The 23,620-nt window shown below is 36.8% G+C and overlaps 1 protein-coding gene across 5 annotated transcripts in view; it reads left to right on the top strand.

Annotated features, from left to right (window-relative positions):
* Positions 1-23,620, top strand: part of GBE1 (1,4-alpha-glucan branching enzyme 1) — a 387,946-nt gene that overhangs the window by 239,511 nt on the left and 124,815 nt on the right. For 2 of the 5 annotated variants that reach the window (XM_063347765.1, XM_063347776.1), the window contains exon 2: positions 21,141-21,310. The exons of 2 other annotated variants lie outside the window; for them this stretch is intronic. In XM_063347765.1, coding sequence (XP_063203835.1) covers positions 21,141-21,310 — 170 coding nt within the window. Of the gene's footprint in view, positions 1-17,809; positions 17,865-21,140; positions 21,311-23,620 lie in introns of all 5 variants that reach the window. One more of the 5 variants, XM_063347785.1, reaches the window with a different exon arrangement.

Genomic DNA, 23,620 nt, shown 5'->3' with positions numbered 1-23,620 from the left:
AACTGCTTACCAACTGTTTACTAGACTGTGCAATGTGTGCTCCCCCCCACCCCCAGCACACTTAAAGAACTTCCTAGTTGGTGAGAAAATTGTGCTCTGTTCTAGTACTTCTTGATTTGTGTGCTTTGTGCTATATAAGCACAATGGGTTTGATTTGCTTTATTGTTGCTTCCTTTATTCTTTACTTTGGGTATCAAGGTTATGCAAGTTGAATTCAGGCATTTTACAAAGATAGGTCTTGCCTAATACAGGTGCATAGATGACTGTATTCGAATGACAGACATATTTATTAAACAATCTTAAATTTTTATATATCTCTGGCAAACAAGCTGGTCTGTTGCAGTGTAGGATGTCAGTTTTTAAATCTAATGTTTCAAGACTTTTATTGACTTGGAAACCTGTATAGATGGTGACCTGTTCAGGATAAAGTGTTAGGTTACTGTTGCATATACTTACTATAATATTCTAATACACTTTGATTCTTCTACCTTTCATAATACAGCCAAAGCAAACTGCCAGTGAGACTTCATACACATGCGCATGTACACACTCAGTGCCTATTCTAATATAAATTTGAGTTCCTGTCTTGTCAAATAACTTTATTTTACAACTTTTTAAAAACTCATTGCCTCAACAAAAAGAAAATGAAAAAGGGTGGGTGGGGTGAAAGCCAAGGCAAACTTGGGAGCAGAGGGAATGGGAAATAGGGAATGAAGATTTGCAGACCGCCTCTAGAGGTTGTGGCAAAACCTCAGGTTACCTCTCTGTCAGGAAGTGTCAGACTTCGCCGCAGTGTTCGGTTTTCCAGCTATGTGTGGTGTGGGTGCTGTTTGTGGGTAGGGTTTTTTTAATTAATGGGGTGGTTATATGATGACTGGAACAAACAGTTGTAATTGCAACCTGTAGTGTTACTTTTCATGATGTTTATTGCAGTGACATGGTAATTGCAGATCACACACAATCTCAGTAACTTTTGTGGTGGAGTATTGCTTCTGCTGGCTCATTCCTTTGCACTCTGCTGTGATAACTGATGAGAGGAGAGCTGGTCAACTGTGGGGAGCTTAAATAATTGCATCATTGTTATCGTGTGTATGTGCGTAAGATGACTATCAACCTTCAGGTTGATATTCAGGTAGAATGATGTCGTATTGCAGTGTGATTCTTTGCTAATTCTTGTTGTTCTGATATCCTGACTAGATATCACTCAGAAATTTTTATTAGTAAGTGAAATCATGTAACTGTTGTTGGTTAAATTCCTAGAAATACAGGTAACGGTTAAATCTTAAAATAATAGTTTCTGCACTATTAATGATGCAATTTTTGTTGGATAAGGTCGTGTCAGTACTCCAGTGAATGCCATATATCATGGGAAATGTTTACCAAAACCCAGCTAAACAAAAAAGATGTTCTGACAAATTTCTGACAATACAAACCTGCTGTGGTTGTTGCAAAGGAATCTTAAATTAACTAAACATTATGAAAGGGTAAAATACACAAATTTTTTGTGTGTTTTCAGGTCTTGACAGATATTCCATGTTGCATCTTCTACTTGCTATTTACAGTAGTTACCTTGTTTATGCTTTCTCCTGCCACTAGAACCATTTTTCATCTTTCTTGTCAGCATTTGTTGTGTACTTTTTACATAGGGATCAATCTGTAGTATGTATTGTAAGTGTGCAGGCCAGCACTTCATAGTCTTTGGGGAGTTTGGGATTCTGAGGCTGATAATAAACCTTTCTTTTGCAAAGTCAGCGCTTGGTTAGCTTACAAAGTACTGGGGAAAATTCCCTTCAGAATATTAATTACAAAGAAAGGAAAAAATATTAGAAAGATGGAAATTATAATCAAAGACCTGCGTACTTGGTAGCGATCTAGAACAGATCTTTTTGCATGGGTCCTGTAATATTTGTGATGCATCTGGGTTGTATCATAAAGCAAATTTTCAGAACAAAAGTATTTCTGGAGCAAATTGTATCGTACCAATTGCTGATTGTGTATCGTTCTAACTCTTAATATTTCAGTATACATTAATCAGAGCATGCCACATACTACTGAAACTTAGAGTTTTCATGAGTGCTGTTGGGGGTGAGGGAGTAGGGGATATTGTCAGTTTGTGTAGAGCTGGGAGTTGGGACCATACAGCTCACAACAATGGTGATTACAAATGCAAGCTAAAATTATGGCAGCATTTGTTCTTCAGTCTTTGAAGTTGTTAATGCAATGAGATGGATTTCAACTGTGTCCAAGGTATGCTATTCATTGATTTGAAGGGGGGGCAGTGTTTGTGTTCTGTGTGATTTTTTTGGGGAGTGGGTTTTTGTGTTGTTTTTTTCTGACTTTCTCTGAACTGTCCAAGCAGTGAGGATTTTCTGGACTCCTGCAGTCAGCAAACTTTGAAGTTCACTGAATGGTCCTCAGAATAGCTGTTCTGGGTCCAAGTTAAGCTTACTTCTGATTTTATTTGTGTTTCTGGGAGAACAAACGAAAAAGGAAATTAATAATTAACTTAAGCTGGGATAGTTTGTGTTGCATTCACCCCCACTCCCCCCAAAAAACCACAAAACAGAACAAAAAACTGAAACACTTTGACAACTAGTTGCTACTCTGAATTGATTCTTAAAGCAAATATGGAGGGTGCCTGATACTGAAATTTCATCTAGAAAGAGCTAGCTGACTAGCGATGGGACAAGATTTAGTTTTTAAGTGTAGGCTTTGCATTCTATTTGAGTAAAAAGTTGCTGTATGTCACGTTCACTGCCACTCATGCTAATGGGCATCTGTCTCTGACAAAATATTTATTTTGAAAATGCTTACCTGTTTTGCCTGATAAAGTAATATTTAAATAATGAGTTAAAGAACAGCTTTTCCCTTCATGCTACTCTAGACTTTTAACAGAATGGATTTAATTTAGTTTTCATGGCTTTTTTTGTATCTTGGATCTGTGTGAGCTATTTGAAGTGTTAGATGCATGAAGTTGTATCATGGACACTTTTGCTTGTTTTGAGAACTATATGGAGGAAGTTGCTTGGGGAGTTCAAAATCTGGCTTTGCCTCAAACTGAGGTAAAGAAAGGGAGGGGGAAGGTGTTGCTAAATGGGAAAGTTCTGGACAAAGAGCAGGTCAGGTCCTGGCTGTGGGTCCCTGCTTGGTGCTTATCTTGGAGCTGGGAAGTGCCAGGAGCCGGCACTGCAGAGGAGCTGGATGGGGAAGATGGGCTGGTGGGGAAGCTGACTCTGCTGACTAGATCCTATGTGCTGTTAAAGGGTCTTCATAAAATAGCATCATATAATGTATGGAAGTTGAAATCTGTATTAGCTGTGTTGGAGTATAGATGTGAGCTCCCCAGATGTCAAGTGTTACGTAAGTGTAATAGAGTTTTAGCAACTCCTTAATGCTACAAAAGCATTAGTGGTTTGAGCTCTTTAATAATTGTCCAAATGAGGTTTTGTTCATATTGTTCATCACATACAGTGATATGCCTTCAAAATTTTGTTTTAATTGTGGATTTTTCTCAGTAAGCAATCTGAAAGTTTATACTTAATTAGGAATAACTGATAATCTTAAGAAGTTTCTCTTAAGTCATCTGGCAAGTTGAAAATTTGTTTTATTCAGCTGAACGTACAGTTCACTTAAGGAAAAAAGAACATATACTCAATTTAGACCTAAAACTTGCTTATTGCTCTCTTCCTCATGCTTACATGATACAGTGCCTGTAACTCTTGTGCTGGTAACCCTGAATGACCTCTTGCTCCTGTGACTCCATATGGGACATGAAACTTAACTGTACCAGCTGTGCGATATTCTGGGTTTGGGAAAGGGGCCATGGTTCTGTCCTGCAGTTACATGTCTGACCTGTACTAAAGGACTGGTAGGGAAAAGGGCCTTCTACAGGAGTCTTATCAGTCTGGTCTGTCACTGGAAACTTTGCCATAAACAAATGGAAGCGTATTGTGTAACAAAACGCATTGGGATGGCACAGCAGGGCTTTCTGAACAAAAGGTATCTGTAAACTCTGTCAAACAGTGCATGCACTGATCGTCTGTGGCCTAACATTTAAAAGAAATATAATAGTTCCTTTAGCATGCACATTCTGAAAAGCACTAAATGGTCAAATCAGAAAAATGTGAAAATAATTAAGAACTTTTCTTAGATTAAATGAATGATGGACTGCAAGAATCCAGACTTCCTTTGAGAGATTTTTAAAATGAGAGAGATACATACTCATAGCCATTTGCTGTGTAAGAGACTAATGTATGGGCATTAAACTAATTAGCTGTCACACTGCAGTGCTCAGACTTTCTGGTTCCCTCCCTGGTGATGTAGAGGTATGCTGACTTCTTGTAAGGGAGGCCAGCAAAAGAACAAAGACATGTTAAACGCAACTGCCCCAAATGGTAATGGGTACCTCTTCAAAAGCTGTGAAGAAGATCATGGCTGTCTTGAAAATGTAGGATTAAGTTCTTTTATATCCTGGAGAACAGTGTCCTTTGTAAAGGACTTCCCTACACTTCCCTGTTGATTTATTCAGGATTTTTAAGTTCACCCTTGTAGAATGAGGGCTGATGCGTTTGATTTAAAGTTACCAAAACTTGACTGAAATATAGAGTAAGGTCCTGGATTTCTTAAAACTCATATTGACACAATTTTACATGAAGAATTCCATTGCTGGCATAAATGAGAGGCTGACAGTAGCGGTTACAGGGGGATTCCAGTCAGTAGGAGGAAGGTACATAAGGTAAGATGTGGTAGCTTCATGTTTCTGCTGATTTTGGTGAGATGGGAAAACAAGGGGTCCCTTTCCTGTAGAGATAAACCACTGTTGAACAGCAGTTCTGTGCTTCAGTTCAGGAATAAGAAACAGTAGCATGATCTTTACTGAAGGTTGGTCCCCTCTGTTGTGGAAAACTCGGGGATATGGCTTGTCTCTTGTTCTAATTAGTTATCCAGGAAGAAAGACTCAAAAATTGCACCCATAACATTTAGTTAAAAAGGTTAAGAAAGAAGAATAAAAAAACCACTATAGTACTAGGTAATATCAATTATGAATACAATCTTGCATCCATAATCCCCCACTGAAAGTGTTTTATACTTTGGTGCTGAAAATACTGGAATTTCTTGTCAATATTAAATTGATCTGCATTTCCAGAATGCTTTGAAACAATACCTTTTATATATACATATGTAAACCGTGTATGCATGTATAAACACACATATGTACAGTGTGTACTATGCAATTATATAACTTACATATAAGGAATTAAAATAGAAATAGCTAGGTATGTCAATTCCTTGTGAAAATGGGTTTACTATAATTGTAACATTTTACAGGCAACATTGATGTAAAGTTTGCTTTACATGTCAGCAACTCTTTAAACTGACTTTAAATTATATGGCAAAAATTTATATGCTAATAAGTTATTTGAGGGAAAAATTGCCTAACAGAGCAGTAGCAAAACTTGTCTCAAGGTAGCAGCTGGGCTGCTTTGTCCCTATTTTCGTCTGGTTTAGCACTGTGGAATTCCTTTATCTGTGTGCATAGATACACATACAAAGAAAATTAATGCAAGCTTAAGGGAGGTGTGTGTGATTGCCAGAGCATTCTAATATATCTTAGATTACTGACATTTGTGGTGCTTGTATTTCTGTCATGGTCTGCATTGTTGTTTTTATACGTCTTGCCATGTTCTTTGTTTTTTCTTAAGCAGAACTGGCTAGCTTCTGTAGGTGTAAAGTACTAAATATTCACTGAACCATTCTGACTGGAATGCTCTCCGTGTCCCACTCTCCCGCTCAGAACCAGGTCAGTATTGAATTGGGACTTGATCGTTCAGGATTTTGTTCTCTTGGCGCTCAAACCTCGAGAGACAGATTCTGTACCCCCTCTGGGGCCCTGGGGCTAAGGGAGACTTTTTTCTTCTATCTAGTTGACGTTCCCTCTGTCAATTTTTGCATGTATTTTATACTAAAATCTTTTATGTTGTACTAATTCAGATTACAATTGAAAAAGGCTTCTAACTGACAGTGTGCAAGCTGTGTGTGTTAGGAGAGCAAGAAAGGAGATTGCACTGGTAGGTGCTAATGTATGTATAGGCTTGTAGAAGCTGAATGCAAGTTCAGGCTTCCCAGGAGAAGAAGAAAAGGTTTAAGTATGGAACTTTTGTGGGGCTGTATACAATTTGTGGATTGTAGTTATATTGATAGAATAAAAAATACCCAAGCTACTCTGATGTAACGAATACATTGTGACAAAAAATACACGTTAATTCTTTGTGTACCTAACGGTACTTCTTCTTCCATGATGCTTTGTAAGTCTTTACCAGCTTTATTCTTGATGCATAGCTCAAATGAAGAGGTTAATTTCCTGACAAACTGTGAATAACTCAAGTTGTTAGCTCATGATTTTCCTCCTTTGGTGTTCCCTTGTGCTGGTGCATATCAAGTTGACCTCAAATAAGGAGGCTGTGCTGGCTGAAGCTCTGGGACTCACCTGTTGTCCTGCTTGGCTTCAGTTCGTAGGCTTTAGTTTGGCAGCTATCCAGGATGAGAATTGGAGCAAGTAGTGTTTTTCTAGGCTTAATTCCAATAAAAGAGATACCACTTTTATGTTTTGTGTGTGTTTCAGGTGGGAGAAGGGAGAATGAAGGGATGTTGTATGTGTATATGTCTAATGTAAACACCTGATTTGTAGGTAATCATATACATATTTATATTTTTTCAGTCAAGTATAGTGCGCTGCTTTTTCTATTTTGTACTTTAAAGGTGGACAGGTGCTTTAAAATAGAAGTTTTCAAGCAGGTCAGGCAGTGTAAACTGTCAAAATTCCTCTATAAAGAGGAAAAAACATACTAAATATTCATAGGAATATCATAGTGGGGGCGGAAAATTACTAAAAAGGGAAATCCTATCCAACATACAGTCCATTACTAAATTGCTTAGCCTTTTTGCTGTTTAAGTTTGTCCATCTGAAGTAAGTGAATGCTTAGTAATGTTAATTTTTTATAAAAACGGTTCTGTGTAAATAAAGCTTATGTCAAAATTTGTTATGAAAGACTTCTGTAAGTTTAGTAGATATTTTAGAAGTTGCATGTGGAGTCTTAAGCGGACAAGATGAATCTGAAATTGTGAAAACAGAGGGGTTTTCTCTACCTAGTAGATAACTTGTTCATCTTGTATTTCTTAACTCCTAGTGTTAGACAAATGTTAATATTCCATAATCTATGAAGCTTTCCCAGTAGTACTGTCTAAAAGTAAGACTATGGTTGCATTTGGGTGTGCGGCATATCAGGATGACTAACCCTGTCAATACCAGGCTTTTCTAAGTTTGGGGGATTTTGCTCCTTCCTTCTTCCCCCTCCCCAAATTGTTGCAAGTGGCTTTCTGTGTGTGTCCCAAATTACGTCATCACTTCAGATATTTAAAATTTTGATGTAAACTTCACTGTCTTGCGAAGTCTTGAGTCATTTATAATAGTTGAGTTTGTGCAGCCTTTGAGTCTTGTGCAGTAACACACTACTGGTGGTTTTTCTCCCCTCTATTTTGTTTACAGTTTTCTTTAGTCATATCAATTCAAAACTTGAATCGTAAGATTCTAATGTTGTGACAGAAAAGTCACATTATACACAAGACTGACGTGCTTGGAGGCTTTGAAGTAATGACGTCTTCTATGATTATCAGGCCATCCCAGCTAACATCAAATACAGCCACAATCCCATCAGAAGGCAGGTGTCTTGGAAGCTATGTCATATGTACTTATGCACTTAAGTCATGTGAAAATGAGTATGTGGTTGGGATGAGTAGTGTTCTTCTGCAGTTAAGTGCTTTACATGGATTGCTGCATGCCAAAAGGAGATACAGTAGCTTAATGTTTTAGAAGAGTAGCTGGACTATATAAAACCTGAACTCTTCTGTTTTCTAAAGAAGTTTGAATATTCAGTATAATAATGTGGTAAACTTGATGTTTATACTTCTCTTTTTTTCAATGATGGTGCAAACTTAGTTAATGACTGCTATTATCTTTGTACTCATTCTTACTGAAGTCTGGAAAAAGAGCAGGTTTTAGAATGCCTTTAAAAACGCTTGGCCACAAGTGAAGTAAACTGTTGTATATGACTACTCACAGCAGCAATCAACAGAAATACATGCTTTTTGCTTGCTCAACTTCTGTGGGAATACAGTTGATTGTCTGGAACTAGTTACAGACATTTCTTAAGTACACAAGATCTAATTATACTTCTAGTATGTTGATACTAAATTATAAACACTTAGCATTGTGGACTGTATAAATGTTTAAGAGTGTTTGGCTTCACTTGTTGACGCTGTCTGCGGTGAAAGCAGTTAAGAATTAAATCTAGACAAGCTTGTGCTGTGAAGGCAATGCAGTGCTTCTGCTAAGGCACCTGAAGCTGGTGTGGTGATGTAGAAGGCGAAGTAGCTCCGTGGTGTTCTTCCCCTCTACCCCCAAATACCTCCAGATTTTATTTTCCAGTCACTGTAGGTAATGTTTTCTTCCTTAAAACTGTCTTCTAAAAGGGCTACTCTTCTTCATCGGAGTTACAGGGAACCCAGCTAGCAGACCAGACATGCTTAGTGTGTTGAATGTGCAGTCTATATGAATAGCCCCATACAGCTACTGAGCCAAAATAGAAAATACTCCAAGCTTGATCAAACCAATGAAGACTAATCAAAACTGGCACAGTGGTCAGCAACAAAAGCAAAAGTATACCTTCCTTCCCATCCCATGTTTAATACTTGTTTTTCTATCTATTCTTCATATGTAAAAATCTCACACATGGTTTTTCTTTCCCAGAGTACTGTGACGTTTTCTTTGTCACAATAGAATAGAGAGGTAATCTGTAAGTGGGTGACAAATATTTAAAGGCCAGGAAGAAGCCTACATTGGGAATATATTTGTGTGCATGAGAAAGGGAAAACAGACATCTCTTTAAAGTGGTGTATGAATACATGTACATCCTAAAATTGAGGCTAAACTAATGTGACTTAAGGAGTTATTTAATTAGGTGGAATACTGTAGGTTTATGGTCACACTAGACGAGAGGAAAACTTACAGGGAGCAAGGTTTGGTGCTGCAGTAAAGAAGCTGGGTGTTGCTGCGGGTACCGTTCCCCTAACCATCTTTTTGACAGCCTCTTAAGATGGCTATCCATTTTAATCTGTTTAAAGTTTGACAAAGAAACAGCCCTGTAGTAAGGGGAATGTTATTTGGTGGTTATCAGGGCATGATAAGGCTTTTATTTAACTTTCTAATGTAACTTTCAAATAGTGAACTGTTTGAATATATAAGCCATTGGTCTGATCCATTAAATCAAGACTTTGTTTTTAATTTCTGGAATGTATTTTAAAAGGAGGTGAAGTAGGATTTATGGAAATTAACAATGAAGTAGCTGTGCAGTTTTCTGTTAGGAAATACAAATAACAATTCTTACTACTTAATGTGCCTGCTGAAGTGGATTAGGTGGCTTGGGTAGTGAGGAATATGTGGTGTTTTATTTGAGGAAAAAAAAATCAGAAGTGACTTCTGACTTAAAAGCTTTTCCCCTGTTTGGTAGACAACTAAAACTTTGGATTCTTACCTTTTTAAATAAACACCCAAGAAGCTAAGTCTGTCTTAGCATTGTGTTGAACTTCATTTATGCCAGTTAATGTTATTTGCAGCATTACTAAGAATGTGGAAGCCAAACTGATGCAGCAGACTTGAAATCCAAATTTGAAAAGAAACAGATGGCTGCTTATGTTTACTGCTGTGGCAAACTAATAAAAAACCAGCTTTATTTAAACAACTAAAATTAAATTTAATAGTTACTGAAGTCCAGACTAGCTTGTCACTGTGCAGAGCTTTTACAACCCATAGGAGGTGTGTGGGCTGGTTCTTACCACACAAATAATCGCTTTAGAAATGGTACTGACTGACACTTCCAGGTTCCTGAAGACCTTCAAGAGGTAATAACACTTGCCCACTAAAAGGCAGGTTGGAAATTCTTTTTAAGAAATTCTGTGGGTTTCTTCCCTGAAGCCTCTTGTGTAGCTACTGCTCTTAGCTTGTGTTTTGATTCCAACTTTGTATCAGTGCTGTGGGAATCACTGACTCTTTCCCCCAACTAGACTTCGATATTTATTAATATGAAGATAGCCTGTTAGAAATAGTTGACAGTGGAATCAAATGGGAATTGATATGCTGTTATTTACAGCTCCATTAAAAATAATTCCGGTAAATAAAACATTTGAGTTGTTTCCAGATTAAGATGGTTTTAAGCATATGTTAATGTGATGACGAGAAACTGTTTTGGAAGGTTCCACTAATAAATACACTCTTCTAAGAGGAAAAATAAACTGCTTTTAATATGTGGGGAAAGTTACCCTACATCTTCCAGTTACGTGGTACTGAATAACAAGACTTTGGGTACTTAAAGTGAAAATGCATTAGTAAACTGGATGAATTGATTTTTGACTGTATTGTGTCCCTATTATAAACAAATTAATAACGATATTGTTCCTGTAGATTACCTGTGAATGTGATTTATGTTCAGTATTGCCTATTCTAGTGTGTTTTGGCAATATGAAAACCTGAATGTTTAACAAGAACACAATTTCAAATTAAAGTAATAAATCAGAGTTACTGAAGTAAGGCCTGCAGTATGCCATACTCCTCGATGGACATGGAGAGAGCGGTATTTTTGTCCCACATGCATTTGGCAGCAAAAGCCTCTTTATCAGCTACTGTCTTTCCAGTCACGCTTGTGTTCACGTCTTTGCTACATGCTCTGCTGATTACCTTGGAAAAGGGCAATGCTGTAACTGTTCAACTGACCTTTCAGTTTATTTTCTCTTGTGTAATATGAAACATGAGCTAACACAGTCTTAGTCTGCGGATTTCGAGAAAGAAATCTGTCTCTCTACACTTCTGCAGCTTTCTGCTCAAATATGATGGAGTTTCTCTGTAGTTATGTTAATTCAGAAGAACTCCATCAACTTGCTTTAGGTATCATTACAACAGAGAAGCAAATTCTTGTAGCTAAAAGAGGTTTTTTAGTGTACAATTAATACATAATTAAGACTACTTAGCAGAGGGATAGTGAGACAATTACTATTAAATGAAGAAATTTCATATTAAAGTGTTTATTTGATAAATGTTCAGATGTGTGAAACATAAGTATGCTGCTGGTAAACTTGTTGCTTTGTATACAAAGAAAAAAACATAGAACTCCCATTATTTTGTAATTGCTGTCTTATTTAGACTCTTCACTCATGACTGGGAAACTGTCTTGAGTACTTTAGCAGGTACAGAATATATATATAGCTGCTGTTCCAGAAGATAGTGATACAGCTTAATATCAAAGGTTTTTGGGGGCGTCTCTGTTTTTTTGGGGTGTCTTTTAGTTTAAAAAAAGGTAGCTCTACCTTTTATCTCAACAGAGGGTAAAAGATAAAATGGCTTTCTTGTAGCAAGTGTTAATACTTACATATACACTTGTTCTCTCTTGCTTGAATTGATGTCTCTAGTTTGCTAGGCTTCTGATGGAAAGAAATTGTCTCTTGCTCCTTCTAAACACTAGTAATTTGTAACACTTATACTATGAGGTGCATCCATGTGTTTCTAATAAACTGAAGGGGGTGATAGATGAACAAACATGTGCGGATGTGGGTATGAGAGCCTCTAAATATTGTGGGGAAGGGTGTTTTTAGAAGTGGGATTGATTTAGACAAGTCAGTGGAGCAAATATTACTAAATGTTTGTGTTAAGTTTGCATTTGATACATCTTGTAATCATTCCTTCATTTGGTTCCAAATTGAGCACTGTGTATGTTTGTTATGAAGCTGATGGCAAAAACATTACAGTTGTCAAAGGCTTGTGAAGCCACTAAGTTATCCTAATGCTTAAAGTATGGAAGAGGCTTGCTTCTAGTTCCCTGTATTGTGCAGAAAGTACAGTGCCAGAACTGAAGTCAGCAAATAATCTTCTTATTAAAATACTACTGAAATGTATTTATCTTTCTTAGACTTTGTAGCTTATGTTAGTCTTATGTAGTCTTTGTTAGAAATAGCAACAGCTGGTAGGATGCCAAGAAAAACTCTGTAGTTTCCCTTTGTTTTCTGCCAGTTCTTATGTTTTGTCATGCTCCTATGTACTACGCTGGATGTTGTTGTTAGAGTTTGACTTGCATGTCACTGCACTTGAAATTATTTTGAAAAAAGCTGATGCAGAATCAGTCACTTGTTCTGTATGAATAACTTTCAACAGAGCAAGTGATTACTCATTAAATATCCCCAAGCAAATATTTCTTAATTTTTAAGAAACTGGATTTAGCTTGAGACACAAAGCTGCGTTACCTCTCCATACTGAAATCACGGAACATCCAAAGAGCTGGGAGTCTACATCTGTTTGCTTATGGTGGAAATTGTAAGTAACTACTGAATTAAGGTGTTGTGGGTGCTATTACATTTCTTTTTTTTAAACTGCTTCTGCTTCCGCTTCCAATATTACACATTTATTCTAGTTGTAGAGAAGTTGAAAGGACACTCAAATTAATGCATTTACTTGAAGGAGCTTTTTGGATGTAGCTATTGAAAGAGCCACTGTGTTCATGGGATTCAGCACCTTTACTTTTAGTGTGCAAAAAGACAAAATTAAATGATCATCTCTTTCTGGATCTCTGTAAACATCAGCCATTGCTATCTCGTATGTCTAGAGCATATCTCTCAGAATTCTTCCAACACTTCAAAGGTTACATGTGTTCAGGTGTTGTTTAATCTATTTAAATGTTTATTAAAAAGATTACCTGAGTGGGACAAGACTTTTCTATGCATAAAGTGCAAGTCTATAATCTAAAACTATAAAGCTGATCTGCTGTTCTGAAGTAGTTGTACCTACCTGAGGTTTACTGTGCCTTTACTTGCTATTTTCCTTAAGTGTGATTACTTTGTGTAATACTCTGAATAGCCAAATGAAAAATGAGTAAAGGGAGGTGGAGAAAATAATGAAATAAAATCCAAGGCTTCTGTTCTGATACACTTTTGCTAGTGATGAATGGGGTTGAAGAAGCAACTGCAAACAGGAATTTGCTTCTGCTGCATAATTCTAGTTCAGCATGGTCTGATGCATTTGATTTGTTGGACTGCAGAAATTTGCTTTAGGAAGAACTTGATGGGTCCTACTCCTATCTTCCTTCACTCCATCCCCTTATCAGCTGAATGAGGGCAGTTTAAGGGAACTAACTACAGAGTAAAGGAGCAGATGAGAATCAGGGACTGTGCACTGGCTTTGGTGTCAGTGAAAGTGTTTGTAACTGCATCTTCAAAGTGATAGGAGCAATATTAGAAAAAGTAATTTGTGAACAGCCCGGTGTTCTTTATTTGGAAATATTCAGAGGTGTTGCATCTACATTTTCAATTTCTATTTTCATCTTTTCATTTCCTTTTTTTCTTCTGTGAAGTGGTAGGAGTCACAGCAGGAATAGAAGTGGGTATTATTAGTGATAATTGTTTCAAGATTGTCTAGCTTCATATTCCCACATGTTTCTCCTTTGACTAACTTGAAAGAAACTAATTCTACTCTGGCTTTCCAGGAAATCCCAATGAGTGCAGCACAGTCTTTATCAGAGACCTTACAGCTGTGCTTCATGAGATGGCAGCTACCACTTCTGTGATTTACACATGGTGGTTAAAGATACCTGTTGCACACAGTGGACTGCAGTGTGGAGATCAAAGAGCTCGTGCCCCTGATCCAGTGAGCCTGGACCATGTGGCTCTGTATTGATACAGCAGAGGCAGGAATGCCTATTTTACAGGCAGGCTCTATGAAATGCCACAGCATGTTACTTGTTGAATTTGACTAGTTACTCAGCATTCTGGCAGACCACAGGGGAGTCTGTTTTTATAACATAGTTTTCTGAGCAAGTTTTACTGCTGCAGATGAACACTCTGACTAGATGCATAGTGGTAAAAGCTGCTTAAGTACAGAAGTCTATGACCTAAGTGTTAACATCACATCTTCAGATTCAAAAAGAGTTCCTCCTCTTCCATAGCTATCAAGTTTTTTGCAGAAGTAGTTACTGTTTACATGTTCAGTGTAGGCACTTAGACAATACCTATCACTGCTAGTTGATATCAGCATTGAAGATTTTTGGACATCGTTTTCTAAGTAATGGGCTGCCTGTGATATCAAGAGGAGAACTGTAGCTCCTGAGCCTTTCTGATATCAAATTCAAAACCAGCTGTTAATCCTTTCTGATATTCCTGCAGTAGACTATCAGTACTAAAATCAGCAATATTCAATTCCTTATTTGCCAAATTTCAAAATGTGTCTTTATTTAAATAATACATCATTATTGAAAAATAAGACTTCCAAAATTGTGACAGTTTATTCCTCATCCTATAGAGAAGTAATTTGTAAATGGTATTATATTAGTGAAAGTGTGGTGCATCTACACTAGTGACTTGATTTTTCTTTTTCTTAGTTTTTTGACCCTTTTGATCATCCGTGGGGATCATAGAGTGGATTTATACCAAAACAGGGAATGTTTTGATGGTCTGTGCACATCAGTAGGTGAATGAGTTTCACACTGCCCAACTTTTTTTCCCCACCACTGGCCTCAGTCTTGCCACACTGTGAGACTGAGCTTCATTCAACAATTCTGAAGACAGCGTGCAATCTCAATATTGCTCCAGAGGTGGTTTGCATTCTTGTGAAAAAGACGTACAAATGTTTTAAAATCAAAAACCCCAAACTAAAAATGCTCAGAGAAGTTGGTGGAGCCCTGTTCTTTACCCCTTAATATTATGACTGGAAAACTGCAGGAGAATTTTAGGTCAGCGTATTTTGGAGCAGAGTATGCTGGTATGTTAGCCCTCAAACAGAGCTGCTGTGGTGGAGTTGTAAGGAAGATCCTACGATTTCAGTGAAGCATTGTAGCAGTTTTCTAGACATAGTAATAAGTGTGTGGGGGATCCAAGGCAGTTCAGAAAGTGGAGTTCAGAAATTTCAGTAACTTTGTGCATACTGTTGTTTGTGATAATGTCAGTGATGGTAAAAGACACAATCTGATGGCCTCTTTGCTTTCTTATTCCCTGTTTTACTGTAATACTGATAAAGCTTTTTCTGTGTCAGGGAAGAGTGGAAGGTTGAAAGTAAGAGGCAGCATTCCCCTTGGAGGCTTTAGGATTAAGCTGATAAATAGGATAAGTGGTATCTCAAAATCCAAACCAGTTTTTTTTAAGATTTGTTGTTTAAATGAGGAGGAAGGGGGGGGGGGAACAAATTACTTTTCCCTTTCTTCTTTTATCTTTTAGTCTTTCCACCACCTACATTGGAAGAAATGTAAAGAAATGTAACACACTTAAGTAGCCGAGAGTTTATTTTCTTTTCTTTTGGTCTGTAGCTTCATTTTTAACACAGACATTATTGTAAATGTTTGTATTTATTGGAAAACGGGAGTATTTGGCTGCAGAGAGTACCTTATTGGGCATTTTCTTTCATATCCTTTTCCCTTTGGTATTTGCAGAATTGGGCTTTCCATATGGACACCAGATACCATTATCAGTCTCTCTCCTATTTGCTTTCATGTTTTGAATAAATTAACATTAATACTGGGGCAATATTGTGGAAATACATTGACATGAAAGCAGGTGTAGACAAAAAGAATGTAAAAGATTAATTGCTCCTAAAATCAGCAACATGCGCAGAAGAGGGACTAAAATAATTGATTTCAGTGTTGATACCACAGGTCTTAAAATAAGCTGATTTGACCGTTCTATAGGCTGCAATAACTACAACTTTATAAAAAGGCATGAGAATGGGCATAAAAATACAAGATGGCTGCAAAACTTCGGCGTAGTTCAGCACCAGATTGATTAAATGAGGGTGTTTTGTATGCTGCTAAGGCCTTTTTGGTTATGCCAGTTTCTGTTTAGATTACTGTGATGCCTAAGAAACTAAAGCTTATCTGGTTAAATCTAAAGGTTTAAAATATTAGAATACCTTTTTGTCATTTTACAAGGTGGTCACAAAGGAGGAGTTAGCACCTCTGGTTGCTTGGAAGAATAAAGGCCTGAAGGCTTTATGTTGGAGCCCTAATTCAGTATTCTGACTTGCCATCAGACTACTTCAGTAGTCTGCCAAAAGTCTTATTTCACTAAGGCAGTCGACTTTGAGGAGGAAGTGGAGGCTTAATTTTTATTCTTATGCTCCATATTGAAGCTACTAATTTTAATGTATGTCTAAGACTTTTAATGTGATCAATAGCTGAATGGAGTCAGTGGTGGTAGGAACGGCAGCGTCAGGAGGGTTTTGTACATCATGGTTACCGAATAAATAGGTTATCTCTTTGGATGAGAAATGTATAGCTTTGCATTGAACTGAAAGATTTCAGGTCATCTTTTTCTCTAATAATCGTATACTTCTACTGTATGAGTTTTAGGTCTCTGGCTATCTGTAAAACAAAATATTTGTGGGTGTTTTACTTGATAAATTGAGGAATAGGTTCTCACCTGAAATGTAAACCCTTGAAGTTGTTACTGAGTTAATTTTGTCTTTGCTGCTTCACTATGAAGCTTACTTTATTGGCAAGATACTTGCTTTCCAGATAGCCATTATACTAATTCATGTTTGATGTTTTAATCCTGCTTCTATGGAAAGTCAGCCAATTCCTACACTTCTATTGTAAGGGTTTAAACAAAGCTGCGTATAAAGCGTGGGATTTAAAGCAATGCTGTGTTACAAATTATGAATGTAACAATAGGAAGAGACTGTTGTGATCCTGTTTCAAATGATGTTTACAATTACCAGCATTTCACAGTGAAATAGTGGTAGAGGAGGGGTAAAATGCTGGTGTAAAAGTATGATTCTGTTAGCAAATGTCTTGTTTCGAGCCAGGTATATGCATGCTTGGGGGAATGCGAAGACTCTAAAGTATGTTTCCAGTAAGTCTGAAGAACAGAAGTAATTTTAGCATTTCAGTTTTAAAACCCATTGGGCTGTTAACAGAGGTAAGATCAATGCATATGGGACTTGAATTGAAAAGCTTGTTTTTTCCATTACAACTCCAGGAGCAAGGAATACACCAAAGAGCAGGCCTCTTCTGCTCTCCGCACTTCTTGGGTGTGGTGGTGAACCTGACTGTAGTAAGGGACTTGATGTACAGCTTTTTACAGTTACTCCAGACCCTCCCTACCTGAAGTTCTGTGGATGCAGCTGTTGCTCTACTTATTTTTTTGGTCCCAGTTTTTACCTTGTAATCCTCTTCAGTGTCAACTGTAATGCAGGAAGGTAGAAAAATCTTAAAAGGCCTTGCAGTCACTCGTTAAGTTGTGAAGACTTGAAAAGTATGAAGGCAGAACTCAGCCTTTTGTCCTGAATCATAGCTCTGGATGCTGTTGACTCTCTTCACGTGTCCAGAATTTTAAAAGATTGTCTCACCTTTGAAATGTGTCCTGTGTGTCCAGAATCTGTCTGACTATATGTACGTCATGTGAGTCTATAATGCATAACTGAACATCACATAACTTTCAGTGCTAAGAGGGGATGATGAAATGCAGTCTCATTAACCTAATGTCCACCTCTCCTCTTCTAACACTTATATTCTGTTAGCGATCAGTAGAAATCTTTGAAATTAGTTGAACAAAAAACTTTTTCCTGTCATTCTTGTGTGTAATCCTGGGATTCCAGTTTGGAAGCTAAAAATACTTAAAAAGCTTCAGTAATGCAGAAATGAAACCCAAAATTTCTGTGAAAGCAAAACCTTAAGTTTCCGAAATCCACATCATGAGCATGCACTTAACTGAATCCTTTCCTTTAAAGCAGCAACAGGATACAGAACTATGCTTCTGCTGTTTTACAAGACCTTCTATGACAGGTAACCTTATTCTGTGTCCAGATGTGTTTCATCTCCTGAGATGAGTTTTTAGAATAGTTCACAGCACAAGTAATTGATCCATTTCAAAAGCTAGTGGGTTTTTCATGAACTTTCAGCAAACTGCAATTCTGTATTTGGTAATTTCGCATGGTGGTTAAAAAAATTTAAAACTGAACGCTTTCTAGAATATAATTTAAAAACAATTATGGAGAGCACTAGTTGTTTCAATAATCATGATTTCTGCAATGGTGATGCGGCAGTAAAAGCTGAATTAACTTGCTCTATCAAAAGTAATGTGCTTATGTATAAATTGAACAAGCATTTGTACTCTGTGTACATGATGTATTACTTGTTCAAAATCTGTCCTATATAAAAAGCTATTACTGTAATAATGCTTTATATTCCTGATCAAAAACTTTTCTAATCTGCTTCCTTGACCCCTGTCCTCCAAAAGGAATTGTTTTTATTGAGCATGTAATCTTGCGCACTGCTGTTGCAAAGAGAGTAGCCTTTTATACAGTAATACTTACGATCACTTCACATATTAAGTGTTGCAGTCTCTTTGTTTACCTAAACTTTGGATTTACTGAAAGGAAAAAAATTGAAACAGTAGATGTACTCTTAGTGCTTCTGTAACAAGAATCCAGAGCTTACCGTGATTTTTCCCAAAGACGTAAATTGTATAATTGCTTTCTGAAAGTCCATTTTCATTTCTCCCATCCCATAAACCCACTCTTAAATGCTGAACTTGTTTGCTGTTTATTTCTTTGGAATGAGATGAATGGGTTTGATTCCCCTTTCCTAGGGAGGACTCACTGAGAAAGAGCAGTAGGCAGTCAGCATGTGTGTGCCTCTAGGTTATACGAAGCTTATCATGCCTTTTTCTTTTCTGCACAGAGATTTCCATCCTTCTCTGTGACCTGCTGTTCTTCTGTGTTAATAAATCTATCCTCTACAGCTTTCAAAGATTTGTATGACTGACTTTTGTTTAAAGATGAAGCTTACCACTTCTCCTGCTTCTTCCTGAATGTGGGAAATAGCACATCCAGCCAAAGATGTTCTTAAAGCTGTGAAAATGTGTTTGTACCAAGTATGGGGGGAAAACCAGATTAATTTTAAGGAGATAACCTATTCCGAAACACCTTCTATATTTTAAATGTGTCAAATTGATTGCTTTGGTTAGATATTTTCTGGAGTTAAAACAGTTACCTGTAGCATTTACAAAAGGGTTCCTGCGTCAGCTGCAGTGGAACTAGTTAAAAATAATACATGTGACAGGCAGCAATTTTGAAACAGCTTGTGTATAGTTGAGAAATTGGAATTTGCAGATGGCACTGTGTTCTTGTATAATATAACCGATACATTTTAAAGGAAGGCGTAAAACTTTAAAAAAGCTATGCAAATCAAAATACTCTTTTCTTCAAGGAGAACCCTTCAATAATGGAGTGATTTTTCCTTTATCAGATGTCATATGTTGAACTTCTGAGGCTGTTTGTTTGTGACTTGCTCTGTGTTTCTGTATTTAAACTTTTTAATATAAATCTTTCTGTAATTGCAGTTAGTTAAAACTTCAGTCAGTCAACCAGGTTTGTGTATATATGTAATACACTTATGCTTGGGAATCTGACAAAATATTCTCCCTGAAGTACTATAAATGAAATTGATTATCAGAGCAGTAGTAGTTAGTAATATACTTCTGGGGATTATACCCATGAGCAAATTTTAAAGGAGTGATGCAGGTGGATGGGCAAGAAGTTATAAATGTATTTGCTATAGTGTGTCCTGAGGCATTTTTCAAATCTTGCCATCTTTAAAGGTGAGCATCAGTTTTCATAATAAAAACTTGCTGGGAGATTAACCTTGGAAGTAGTGATAGTACTAAAAATTAATATAAGTAATGTTATTTTACCTTAACCAGTAAATAGACATTTTAATCCTCTACTTTGAACTAATTAAGGGCCAATTCTAAAACAAAACTGTAAAAGAAATCAGAGCAGTGTTTTAAGTACTGACACTGCAGACAAGCTACTTCTCCTTTCTGTTTTTGTTGTTGTTTTTTTTTCTTTTTAAACCAACAAGGTATCACCCCATAGTGCTGTTCTGGTTCTTTACTGTTTATTTCCTTTTTTGAAAATACAGTAAGTGTAGTAAGGCAGACAGGTTGTTCTTGCTGGGTTTCTTATTAGTTTTTATACATTTCAGAGAATTCCTTTCCATTTATGGAGAACACAAACACTTTTCTAGTTCACATTGAAGATGTCTTATTTAAAACAAAAACCCCATACAGGTAGCACTAATAAACTTCTCAATCGAAGCTTTTAGCTGTGCTTCTTCACAGAACACCTCACAGTTGAGGAGTCCGAGTTGGCCTTCTCATTTATATTGTGCACCTGATGTGTGTTTCTTGAATTGATGGGAGCTTCTTGGAGAAAACATAGCAAAATATATACAAAAAAAAATGCCCAAACAAAACAAAAAAACACCACCACCAAAAACTACAAAAAAACCCACCCCAAAACAACAACAAAAATACCCAAAACGAAACACAACCAACCAACTGCAAGCTGTTAGTAGTAAAATAAGTCTTTAAATTAGAAGTTTAGGCTGTTCCATGTCCTACTGGGGTAGGCAGTGTATGGGCCAAATAATTACTTCCATGAAGTGGTAATTTTGTTTTCCAAATCGTTACAGTGTCAGGGAACTGCAGAGCTTGCTGATGGTCACTGTAGAGAGTCTGCCAAAGGAACTGCTTTCTGCAAATGCCAGACTACTTTCTCCATACTTACTATAAGCTGCACTGCAAACTTTTCAGTGTTCTGAGATTTGTCTATTAAAATTGTCTGTGAGAGATGTAGCAGGGCTATACAATTCTCCCTAGGAGGCCTATGTCGGATATTAATAAGGTGGAAGAAAAAGTGCTAGGCTGTTCAGAGTGTGAAGTTCCCCTGTTGTGTGGTAATACTGTGATTTCTTGAGTGCCAATGAGGAGTTGTAGTCTTAGATTTAAAGTGCAAACTGTTCCTATAAAGAAGAGAAATACAGACAAACGTGAAGATTGCAACTTTGCACTGTGTAACAACCATGGAAAAATTGAATGGTTTGTATTTGATGTTTTTTCTGTTTCTATAGAGAAGAGTGAATCCGATATTGTAGTCTTAGGACACAGTGTGACAGCGTGTCTCGCTTAATGTGGGTTGTTTTATGTTCTTACACCTGTTAATGTAAGAAAGGCACTTACTAAACTTTCTAAAAAATCTTATCTATTTTCATTGAAAGGTATTCTCTGTTTTATAACCGCTTGAAGAACATTGAGGAAAATGAAGGAGGCCTTGATAAATTTTCAAAAAGTTACAAAACCTTTGGAGTTAACCAATTGGTGGATGGTGGAATATATTGCAAAGAGTGGGCACCAGGAGCAGAAGCAGTGTTTCTCGCAGGTGACTTCAGTAAGTATTTTTAGGAATATTTATTCTTTCCTGTACTGTGTTTTAGATCAATAATCTTTTCGCTTAAAGACAATTTTGTAGCAATGATAAAATTCTGGTAGTAAAAATGTATGTAGTGGCTGGCTGGTGTAGTGACATTTTGTAACTTAAACTAATAATCTTCTTCTCTACATTGCAATAGCCTAAGAATATAGGTGTTTCTATTGTGTGGTCAGTATTCTATATATCTATTTATTATTCTTTTTAATACCCATAAGGCGGTGCGTTGTCTAAAGAATCTGGCTTGATCACCTTGCAGCTTTAGGCTGAATGTGTCTAAGCTGCCTGAGTTTCTTCCTAAAGCTCTACACTTAGGCTTCTATAAAACTGTATGCAGAGAAGCAGAAACAAGAGTGGAATAATTTGCTTTATCTATGACTAGCAAGTAACAGCAGTGTTGTTCGAGGCCCTTTGAAATGCCCACTAATCATGACAGTGTAGACAAGTCTCGCTGGAAACCAGTAACCTAAAATCAAACTAAACTACTTATGGAATAGTAGGTGCTGTTCTGTTTTTGAGGGGTGGAGAAGGAAGAATGTTAGCAGAACAGGAAGGTGGGAAGATTACGTGGAGGAATTGCATTGCTTACTGTAAGCACTGGGAAGATGTTGATTCACTTAGAACTTGAGAGAAATGGATTTGTTCCTCATTCAGAAGACTAGCTACACTCAAATCGGGTTCTGCAAATTCTTAAATGGAAGTCACATGCATTTTTGCTCTTAAATCCTGCAATACTAATTCCACTCTCTCCTTTTTGTTTGGGATTTTTCATTCTGTTTTTTCCTTTCACCTCTCTACTCTATCCCTTCTGCAGGGTTAGGTATTAGTTCATCTGAATTGGGACTTGATCTGTGAAATGACTTTGTTCGTTTAACTGCGTTTCAGAAGTACGCAGTGTTATTTATCCAACTTTTGTTTTGCAGGAATACTTATCTGGTGAATGTTCAGCATATGTATTTATATTACAAAAAAAGTATATGAGGCAGTTAACTTTTTATTTAAGTAGAAGTAGTTAAATATTGAGTTTTCCTTCTTCCTTACCCCTGTTTGAGAAAACTATTAAAGGGGCAAACTCTGTACTTGAGGAAGGAAGTCATGAACTTGAAATTGTATGTGCTTATATCACTTTAAAAATGATAAGACTCATTACGTATGCTATTAGCTGTAGTATCGGTGGTGCTTTCTAAAGTACTATGGTTAAGCTTCTGTAAAAATGTGCACAGTAATAAATAAAGAAATGGACTACCCTCGCAGTGTTTTCCAGATCCATTGTTAAGATTTTTTCCAATGGTTCATAGCAAACACTACCTTTTTTAGTACTGTTTTTTCAATAGTCTCAAGATCAATAATACACCTAGAATAAGCAAGTGTTTAAATATTTGTGTTATGCTTCGGTTTCCAAATATCAGTGTCACAAAAAGCATCTATCTTAATTGTCAGCAACTTGTATTTTCTTTTTTTAAGAACTCAATGGGAGGGCGTGTGTCCACTGTTCACTGTGATAATTTGAGTCTGTAGACAACGATTATTTTTAGAAAAATCTCTTGTTTTTAATGCAGAAGACAAACAGAAAAGTTAGTACAACACTGTTTTCAACCATGGTCCTGTTTGGTAGGGTTAAGCTAGTGAATGATAAGGTAGCTTTCCTTGAAATACTCTGGTTTTGTTTTTTGAATAGAGATTGATAAAATAGGTTAGTGCAGTAGTTCAATTTTAGTATGGGGAACCAATATGTCCTTTGATTCAAAACTGAATAATGAATCACGAGTGTAGTACACCCACTTTTTTTTGATTTTGACTTTGAAACACCCAGTATGATTATAGTCATACCAGCTATCGGTACTGACTGCAAGACAGCTAATGGAGGATATCTTAATAGCTCAACTTGATACATATAAACACACAGAAAATTCTCTTCCTTACCGCCTCCTCTACTCCCTACGATCCCCCCACCCATTGCTCAAGATTTTTGTGATGGATATAATAATCTTTAAGTTAAATTACTCAACAGTGTTGAAGACTAGAATACGTTTGTTTTAAATATGTATTTTAATAGATAGCCATTTAAAAAACAGACTTATTGATTATTAATTAATTAATAATTAATTTATTAATTAAATTAATAACTACTATTTAAAAAAGAGGATATAACTTGTAAATTGGCTTGGCAGGTTGGGGGGGGGGAAATACACGTGTATCAAATACAGTAGCTAAAAGCTGCAATGGTTTTCTAAACTCTACTCTATTTAAAATATTTAACATAATACATCA

This window comes from Chroicocephalus ridibundus, chromosome 1 (genome assembly GCF_963924245.1).
Source record: "Chroicocephalus ridibundus chromosome 1, bChrRid1.1, whole genome shotgun sequence".
NCBI classification, from domain to species: domain Eukaryota; kingdom Metazoa; phylum Chordata; class Aves; order Charadriiformes; family Laridae; genus Chroicocephalus; species Chroicocephalus ridibundus.
The sequence above is the reverse complement of the archived record's forward strand: the minus strand, read 5'-3'. Positions and strand labels throughout refer to the sequence as shown.